The sequence below is a fragment of the Grammomys surdaster genome, unplaced genomic scaffold (assembly GCF_004785775.1).
Source record: "Grammomys surdaster isolate TR1022 unplaced genomic scaffold, NIH_TR_1.0 362, whole genome shotgun sequence".
Taxonomy (NCBI): domain Eukaryota; kingdom Metazoa; phylum Chordata; class Mammalia; order Rodentia; family Muridae; genus Grammomys; species Grammomys surdaster.
The window spans coordinates 5,775,552-5,785,784 of record NW_021604781.1 but is presented as its reverse complement, the minus strand read 5'-3'; the positions used below and the strand labels follow the sequence as shown (position 1 = coordinate 5,785,784).

At 42.5% G+C, this 10,233-nt stretch overlaps 1 protein-coding gene across 3 annotated transcripts in view; it reads left to right on the top strand.

Annotated features, from left to right (window-relative positions):
- Positions 1-4,664: 4,664 nt before the first annotated feature.
- LOC114631401 (CD209 antigen-like protein D) overlaps positions 4,665-10,233 on the top strand; it is a 6,742-nt gene continuing 1,173 nt past the window's right edge. The window contains exons 1-6 of one of the 3 annotated variants that reach the window (XM_028779728.1): positions 4,665-4,762; positions 4,863-4,949; positions 5,212-5,301; positions 6,032-6,106; positions 6,680-6,831; positions 9,198-9,307. In XM_028779728.1, the coding sequence (XP_028635561.1) occupies positions 4,717-4,762; positions 4,863-4,949; positions 5,212-5,301; positions 6,032-6,106; positions 6,680-6,831; positions 9,198-9,307 (560 nt within the window). In that variant the 5' untranslated portion in view covers positions 4,665-4,716. Of the gene's footprint in view, positions 4,763-4,862; positions 4,950-5,211; positions 5,302-6,031; positions 6,107-6,679; positions 6,832-9,197; positions 9,308-10,233 lie in introns of those variants that run through there. The other 2 variants (XM_028779729.1, XM_028779730.1) reach the window with 2 other exon arrangements.

The following is a 10,233-nucleotide window of genomic DNA, read 5'->3' as shown; positions in this document are numbered from 1 at the left end:
GACTTCTGCAATGCCACATCAACCCCAGTAGAGAATCTGTGTGACAAGTTCCATAGACTGAGGCAAAAACTTCAAAAGAAGGAGGCCTCCTGGAACTGGTTGTGGAACTCTTGCCCGGAATAAAACCCTGAGCCATAGTTCTCATGGCAACGTATCTGTTTTATTTTCTTTCATTCCTTTTTTTATTTACAACATGTTCCTGATAGCCTAGGCCAAGATCTTAAGCAAAGGAAATGGGTAAGAAACCATCCTTTGAGATAGGGTCACTAACATGACCTTGCCTCTGGAGAAACTGATGCTTTACTTTATAATCATTTATAAAGTTACATAATAATATTATGATAAATTAAATCTTTCCCAGCAATTAAATTTCATATTTCATATTTTCTCTGTGTCATCAGAGAAGGGCTTTGGTATATGGTAAAGAGAGCCTTAAATAAAAAGAATTAAATTCATTTAAATTTATGGGTTGAAGATTTGTAAAAAAAAAAAAATCAGGTATTAGATGTTAAATAATAGTTTATTATAAAGATTAATTAACCTGCTCTTGGAGATCTGCCACTAGCCTTGGATGACTGCCCACTGAATACGTCCTTTCAGAGCTATAACATTTGAATGGTTTTTATTGTGTCAAATAATAATGATGTTACCTGTTCTATTTGTGATTTATTGAATATGTTTGGATGATTCTTGTGCTTTACTGTGCCAAATGATAATAATGATTGCTATCCTAAATACATCTCCTAAGAGTTGTAGTATTTGTTTTTTCTGTGTATAAAAACCCTTGCTTGAGAGCTGCAGAATACACTCAGATTCAAACTGCCTCTGTGTTTGTTTCTGTTTGTCACCGCCGAATCCTTACCCACCTAGCCTTCGAGGACTCTCATCCCAGGCACACTGTAGAATAAAACACTCTATGCTTTTACATATTGTTTGAGTCCAGGATATCATTCTTCTGTGAATCATGAACCCTTAGGAAACATGGTATATACTAACTTCTACGTGAATCTTAGCTGTAAAGTAAAAGTTAATCATGATACAATCCACAGACCCAGAGAGGCTAAGTAACAAGGAGGGCTCAAGAGGGGAGATGTTCAAATCTCCCAGGGAAGAGGAAATAGAATAGACCTCATGGGTAGAAGGGGGATGCAGGATGGGGGACAAGAGTGATCTGGTGGAGGAGGATAGAGGAAAAGAGTACTAGGAGAGATAACTGGAATTGGGGGGCATCTTGGAGACAAAACAAAAGATAGTATTTATTTTGTTTTTAATTTGAATGTGTTAGGGGGACATGCATGGGAATTCGAGTGCTTGTGGTGACCAGAACTGTCAGATCCCTTAGAGCTGGAGTTGCAGGCAATTCTGAGTTGCTTGACATGGGAGTTAGAGTACAGATCCTCTGCAAGAACAGTATGCATTCTTAAACACTCAGCATCTCTCTGGCCCCAGGACACATCTATCTTTTAAAAAGTCATCACTGATGCATTGTCATTATTATCACATGTTACTATGTAGAAGATCAACATTTGAGGATCTGGGGTGAAAGACATATAGGAAATGTGTATTGTGCTTTGGCATAATGCTGTAAATCTGTAGCTTGTGCAAAACAGGAACTGAAGTTCTCAGAAGGGAAAAAGCTGGACTTGTGTTAAAGGTTATACAAAGTTATGATGTTTAGATTTAATTGCTAATTTAATAAACCTAGGACCACCTAGGAAGAGAATCTCAACAAAGAATTGTCTGAATTGCATTGATCTGTGGGCATGTTTGTGGATGACTGTCATAAGTAGTTGATATGGAAAAGCCCAGCTGACTGTGGGCAGCACATTTCCTAGTCAGGAAGTTTTGCATTCTATAAGAGTGTAAAAACTGAGCTGAGTTACAAACAAGTAATGTGGCTTGACTCATTTAACCTCCCTCTTAACCATGGATATGACAGTTTTCTTGAGCCCCCTGCATAGTGAGTTCCTTATGGAATTGTAATATGAAATCAACCCTTTCTCCCTAAGTCGCTTTTTGTCAAGGTGTTTTATTAGAGCAACGGAATTAAAACTAAAACAAATAAGCTTCAAAACTGTAGAATGTTAAAATGCTACAAATCTCAACTCCCTCAAAGTAGCCACTGTTTAGTCCCTCTGAAAACCATTGTTACCTACCTCTGATCTGACCTAACATTGTTATGACTACCTAAACTTTTTAAATGAATTCTTAGAAGACCACTAGCTTCCATCAACCCAAAAGCTAAGAATGTCAACGGATAGATTCTTTTTTTAAAGAATTTTGAAGTCTTTTATTTTCTGTTCATTGAAGCTGCAGTTTTCTGTTACTATCTATTACAAGACGCTTCTCTGATGAGGTTGAGCCATGCATTAGTCAGAATAATAGTGAGTTTTACCATGAGACCCATGCCCTATGTAGACATAGGCTTTTGGCCTTATTGACTGTGTCATCCTTTAGAACAGGCCTTAAACTCATCAAATCCAATCTTAAAAAGTGATTGGCCATGCCCATAACATTCATGCCACTTTTGTGCTGATAGAAGTATTTTGCTGGGCATCTGTTGTAGTTCCCAGGATGCATAGCTGAGTGAGATTCATGGTTCCTTTTCTCCTCCAGTAGTGTGCATAGTATCTTCCAACACTGTGAATAATCATCCCAGTAGGGACGAAACTTCCAGTTACGAACCAGGTAGATTTCTCTGTGCTCTATGACTAAAATATCTGATGTCTTCAGCAACCAAGTCTTACTGTCAAGTTCTGGATGACAATCAAGAACATTGGAAATAATTTAAAGTGTTTGGAGAAGGAGGGTCTATGAGATACCATTGACCAACCTCTCAAAAGATGTAACCCATTCCTGGCACTGGGTTTTATTTTATAGCATTTGATGTCTAGTTGAGCTGTTTGTTCTAACATTGTAGGGTATCTCCATTTGAACTGCATAGTAGGTTTTATTTTTCTTTTTTGGAGAGGAAAGAGTTTATTTCATCTTATATCTTACAGTACATTATGAATGCTAGTCAGGACAGGAAGGTTAAGAGCACCGACTGCTCTTCCAGAGGTCCTGAGTTCAATTCCCAGCAACCACATGGTGGCTCGTGACCAGACAGATTCTTAAATCTACAGGAGAAGTTTTGCTGTATCAGCTGGAGCCCACCTACTTGAACTAATAAAATCTCATGTGGCCATTTTCCAATAGAACTTAGTGTTTAGAGAAACATGAACGTGTGCCCCTGGAACCTCGTCACTTAAATTTGGCTCCAGATAGAAACTTTATTCTTTTTCATTCCATTTGAGATGAGAGCTATGTTTCTGAGTCAACAAACGTTCACATAAAATTCATTTTAAGTCCATAAAATAAATACAAAGCCAGAAAATACACTCACTGTTCATGGTTCGTGTGCATGCTTTCTGGTGCTGAGATTATGTCACTCATGTAGCTCAGTGAAGAGACATTCATCCCACCTAGACACTCATAGATGCATATACTACATAACTCCAACAAAATTTAAAATATTTTCATAATACTGAAAATTTTTTTATAATTCAACCATCTGGTCAATCTCTGTTGTATCTATTAAGGTCATATTCATTTCAAATTAATAGCAAACATTAGGAGTCTGGAAAGATACAGTTTAGTAAGTAGATCTCTCCACACAAGCATGAAGAACGGAGTTTGGACTCCAGTGTAAAAATCCAGGCATGGCAGGATTACATCTGTTATCCAGTACTGGGGAGGCAGAAACAGAAGGATTCTCAGGGCTCACTGGACAGCCAATCTAACTGAATCAATGAGTTCAAGGTTCAGTGGTAGCCTGTGTCAAAAATTGTCAGCAAGATGGCTCAGTAGATAAAGGCATTTGCCTCCAAGTCTAATAGCCTGAAGATGACCTCCAGTTCCCACATACTGGAAGAAAAGAACCTACTCCCAGCTTCCATGGGTGTCTTTGCTACTCATGAAGAGTATTCCATTTTATAAAAACAACAAAAAATATGTATCCTTTTTTCATTCAATATGTGTTGACCGTTAGGAAACGTTTTATTTTCCTTGGAACCATTCGATTCCCCTTGGTTTACAATGAGGACTATAGTGATATAAATGTTATATCACCATGAAATAGCCGTGTGACTATGAGCCTGTTACCTAATCTTGGTATACAGAAATGGAAAGCAGATCATGTGCTATAGCATAAAGGGGTAAAATGAGTACATCTGCAGCAGGTACTACATTAACAGGAGTATGTTGAGTCCATCAATACACAAGAGTCAGCAGAAATCACAGTGAGTCCCTATACCAGCAACACAGAGAAGCATGAGTTAGTGGGAACACAGAGAAGCATGAGTTAGTGGGGGCAGAGAAACCAGGAATATGAGTTATGGCTCTCCAGTCCTCAGCACAAGTGGAAAGTACATAGCAAAGTAGATTACTCTACAAGCTATTAGCTATTATAAAGGCATCCCATGATTTGGTCACAAGATGAATAAACCTGATCTTTCTGATATACACCCTAAACTTCCCAGACCTCTCCCTAAAAGAATCCTGGGTTGCCTGGCACCAGATAAGCTGTGTCAGGGATGTGGTTCCTATCTCTAGCTCTTCTGCACTGTACTCAGTTCCTTTTTTCTCTTCCTATCAGAATGTCTAGGAAGTAGACATTAGGGGACAATAAAAGCTGTGTTTCTCTCTCAGTCCCAGGCACTAGCAATAGCAGTAACCATGAGTGACGCTATGGAATCAAAGACGCAGCGACTGGGCACTCTTGGTAAGAATGGGCTGGGACTGTGGGATCTCAGAGAGGGGGCCTGAGGGGCAGCTTGTGGTCAGCCCCTTCCCAGGCTCTGACTGATGTTCTGTTTCTCCAGAGGATGAAGAATGTTTGGTGAGTGGTACCAGGTATTCTGTTGTCAGCTCTCAATTACGAACAAAATTTGGAATCAAGAGTTTGGCAGGTACATCAGGGTGAGGGCCTGAGGAAAAGTAGACTACCTTCCCCAGAAGTGAGTCCTGAGAAACTGGAGTTGAGATCCTAAACTTCTCACTCAGTCCTGAGAGATGGAGGCTAGGGGATGGAATTGTGGGCCATAGGAAGTAGAGGCTCAGGGTCTAAACTCATGTGCCCTGTAGGAGGAGGATGGCAGCAGTAAGTCTGTCCTGGGGCTACACTGAGGCAAGGTCACTATGATTCTAACACAATTACCTTCTATTCTGCAGGGTATATGAAGCAGAGTCACAACCCCTTGGTCCTGCAGCTGTTCTCCTTCCTGTTCTTGGCTGGGCTTCTGCTGATCATTCTTATCCTAGGTCAGGCATAATGAAGGTCTCAGTTCTCTGATCTGGCTCTAGGGCCTGTCTAGAAAAGTGATGGTAAATGCAAGTTAGGAACATAACCTTCAGTGGTGCTAGTAACTTCTCAGGGACATCTCCTCCATCTCTGGTACATCAGAGAGAGGAGGGGAGAATCTCAGAGAATAGCTGGCTCTATTTCTCCTGATAGGTCACCTTTCTCTAAGTTTCTAGTTTCCTAGCCTTTAAAGATATTAACCAGGGACAGGAGAGTTGTCTCAACAGTTAAGAGCACTGACTGTTCTTCTAGAACAAAGGTTTGATTCTAGAAGGTTTCGTTTTCAGCATACACACCATGACTCACAGCCATCAAAACCCCAGTATCAGGGTATCCAATACCCTCTTCTGAGCTCTTCAGACACTACACAAGCACATGGGGTATATACATACACGCAAGCAAAACAGTCATACATGTAATAAATGAATACATAAACAAACAAATACATGTTTAAAGACATCAGGCAGAAATTGTCCTAAACACTGAGGTGGAAGGATGTGCCTGCATCCTAACTACTAGTGAAATTGAGATAAGATGAGGACATATGCCCAGGAGTAGGAGAAATCAGTGATAAGACAGTGAGACCCACCTTCCAAAAAACAACACAATGTCCCAAGAGACTCAGTGCAGGCCATGGCAAAAAGGAGGTATTTAATAACTACAGGGATTTTTTTTTCTGTCTTGGCTAAGTCTCAAAGGTCCCCAATTCAGAGGTTCAGGACAAAATCTACCGGGAGGTCATGCAGCTGAAGACTGAAGTTCATGGTGAGTGATTCCTTGAGTCATCAGAGTCTTTGAGTGTCAATTTCCTTCTCTGTAATTGAGATCACAATTGTAATCACACTGAGAATAGAACTTGGTGTTTACAGGGGCCATGCACACAGTAGGCACTCAGTGTTCATAGAGATTGTATGCAGCATCGACAATGTTCACAGCCATTCACACAACAGACATTTGGTGTTCAAAGGGGTTATGTAAACAGTAAGCACACAATGTTCACAGGGGCTGTGCACACAGCAATCACTCAGTGTTCACAAGAGCCCTGTACACCATGGGCACTCTTAAGTTCACAGAGGTTGTGTACACAGTAGGCACTCGATCAAGCTAGTCCTGACCTCTGGGCTGAACTCCAGGCCTCTACATTTTCATGACTGGAGAAGATGGGCTTAGGACTTCTGTATTTTTCTGGGTGCAGAAAACAATAAGGAAACGCAGAGGAGAATGGCTCCCCAGAATACTGTGATGAGTAGGGGCTTTGGCTCTGGAGATCTTAAAGGTTGAGGAGAAATTGGAACACAGATGTCTCAGTATGTCCATCTGATCTGCTTCTTCCAACAGACGGCTTGTGTCAACCCTGCCCCAGGGACTGGACATTCTTCAGTGGAAGCTGTTACTTCTTCTCCAAGTCCCAAAGAAATTGGCACAACTCCATCACCGCCTGCCAGAAACTGGGGGCCCAACTGGTCATCATAGAGACAGATGAGGAGCAGGTATGCCGGATGGAGCCCCATCCTTGTCTAGAACATGGATCTGGCTGTGGTCACCTGAGAGTGAGACCACTTGCTAGACGAGGCTATGAGTAAGATGCTGCTTTTCCTATTTGAATAGAGAAGGGTGGAAATGAGAGGCCCCCAAGTACTCTCCACAGAGCCATACATAAGTCTTAAACATTTTTGGTGCATTGGGGGAATGTCTAAAATGTAACCACTATCTTTGTGTGCTGAGAAGTATTAAACTTCCTCACTGGGGGATGTATGTCCTGCTAGACTAGAGACTAGGGAAATGTCCTTCACGAAGGTGCTTGCCTTGCAAACACAGGGACTTGAGTCTGAAACCACATTTTGAAAGCTGGTTATGAATTTGGGGAGATTTCTGAGTGGGTAAAGAGCTCTTACTGCTGAGGCATGAAGATCTCGGTTAGGAGCCTCAGCATCTGTGAGGAAAAGCAAGCATGGTCGCATGTGCCCTTAAGCCCCATGTAGGGGACGAGGCCTGCAGACAGGAAGATATCCAAGACTTGCTGACTGCTAGGTGAGCTCCAAGCCCAGTAAGAAATTCTCATCCTAGAGAACTAGGTGGAAAGCAATGTACCAGGATACTGGATACCTTCCTGTGGCCTCTGCATGTGCAATCATGGTTTGCAAACACCTACACACACATATGTGCATACAACACACACACACACATACACAGAGAGAGGGGGGAGGGAGGGAGGGAGGGAGGGAGAGAGGGAGGGAGGGAAGGAGGGAGGGAGGAAGGGAGAGAGAGAGAGAGAGAGAGAGAGAGAGAGAGAGAGAGAAAGCCAGTTATCATGCCCACATTTTAAAATATATTTTTTATTATTTGATATTTTCATGCATGCATACATGCATTTTGATCCTATTCACACCTCCCATTTCTCCCTCTAACTCCTCCTGACTCCGTCCGCATTCCCTCCCAACTTCATGCCTCATCCCTTTTTCTGTATCCCACTGAGCACAATTATGTTTCCCACATATATTCATAGACATTGGGTCCTCCCCAGAGCTTAGTCCTCCCCTGGAAGCCATCAACTGTCCTAGTTCATGAACACTTCCCCTCTCCATACTGCAGTGCAGACAAACTTGATCTAGTGCAGGCAACCATAACTGCTGTGAGCTCATAAGTGCAGCAGTCCTCCCCAGCCTCTGACTCTTACAATCTTTTGTCTTCTCTTTCATGGTACTCTCAGAGCCTTGAGGGCAGACATGATACAGATGTCCCATTTAGAGCCGAGCACTAGACACTTATTCTTTGCTCTTCGAGCAGCTATGAGATTCCGTTTCAGCCATCATCCACTACACAAAGAAGCTTCTCTGATGTGGTCTGAGATCCGCACAAATCCATAGCTATGGACACATGAAGTTAGTGGTAGGTTCATCCTTGGGCTCTATGAGATCCCCAGTCATGGGTTCTTGGCCAGATTTAAAGTACCAGGCATGTGTTTCCTCTTGTGAAATATCCCTCAAATCCAAGCAGAAAGCCGTTGGTTACACCCATAACGTTACTGATGTTGCAGCCATAGCTGTATCTTGCCAGGCTGGTCATTACTGCAGCTCATGCTGTTCACTGTTGGGTAAGACTGTTGTTCACTTTTCTCCCGTAGCAGCCTGTGTAGCATTTCCAGGTACTTGGAAGTTAGTGGACCTAAATACCCGCACTGGGGAGACAGAAACAACCTATTTCTGAGTCTTGCTGAGCAGCCAGTCTACCTGATTGAACCAACGAGAAACTTTTATCTCAAAATTTGTAGAGGGCAATTAAAGAAGACACCAAAGGCTGACCTCTGGCCTTGACAACCATTTTCACATGCACCCACACTCACATATGGCACAAATATAGACACATGTACATACAGACACTGCACACATGCAAAAAATTCTTATTGTATAGTTCTTCCCATTTTCTTGGTGTTTATCCTCATCAATAGGACATCATCCAGTACAGAGCTGGACAAGGCTGGTATCCATCTTTAGCAACCACTGTGAACTGGTACAAATGCTTCCCTCACATTAAAACTAGTCAGGAGTCAATTCCCACAGACATTCTCAGATCACCCAAGACAGACAACCTTGCAGCATTACTAAGTGTGTTTGTGGGAAAGCCAGCTGTATACCAAAGTCTATCTTCTTATAAGATACATGTGATACACAGACATACACACACACACACACACACACACATATATATATATATAACTGAAACCACCTAGGTACCCATGAGTGCCCATAACCCAATAGAGCAGAAGGGGGAAGTCAGATTGCAAGTAGAACTTCCTGCAAAAGTTCATGGAGATAAAAACTCTCCTCCTTTGACTCCTCCTCGTGTCCCACTCCAGACCTTCCTGCAGCAGACTTCTAAAGCTAAAGGACCAACCTGGATGGGTCTCTCAGACCTGCATAATGAAGCCACATGGCACTGGGTGGATGGCTCACCTCTGTTACCCAGGTATGTCTACAATGAAAGGTACACTGTACAGTGTATGTGTGTCTCTGGCGTGCTGACTTGAACTATTTGTGGTGGCTCATACTTCTTTCCCTGGCTCCTTAGGAAAAAGAGCCCCCACATTTGCTAATGGGAGATCTTCCTACCCATCCACAGACAGAATAGCAGCAAATCCCACCATTAAATCAGCAAGAGATGCATCCCTCTGAGGGGTATTGATTTTAATGTAGGTATTTAGTGTAGGAATGTAGGCATAAAATACAAAATAAAGTAAGGTCACTGGTAAAGGGGATTATTAACGATGGCCACTGGGTGAGAGAGAGGACTATTACCATGGAAAACATTAGTTAAACTGGAAATGTAACTGTTGTGTTTGCCTAAATGTATAAAGCACTGGTTCTGTTCCAGCACCATGTACACCAAGTATGGTATTACACGCCTATAGTTCCATCACTTGGGAGGTAGAGGCAGAAGAATAAAAAATTTGAGTTCATCCTTAGTTATGTAGTGAGTTTGAGATCAGTCAGGGCTACATGAGACGCTGTCTCAAAAAAGAAAAAGAAGATGAAGGAAAAGGAAGGAGGGGGGATAGGAGGAGAAGAGAGGGAAGAAGAGGGGAAGGAGAAGAGGGGAAGAGGAAAGGGGGAGGGAAGAGAAGGGAGGAGAGAGGAAAGAAGGAATGGCAAGGAAGGGAAGGAAGGATGGGGAAGAGAGAGAAATGGAAGGAAAGGATAGAAGGGAGGCAAGGGAGGGAAAGGAACCTGCACTGAGGGAGGATGTGAAGACATTGAGCTTCCAGAAACTAAAAATGTGGTGTGTAGCATGCCAGTGAGCAGATTAAGGTTCTGTGAACTGGTGGTATAGTTCTCTCTCTCCCTCTCCCTCTCTCTCTCTCTCTCTCTCTCTCTCTCTCTCTCTCTCTCTCTCTC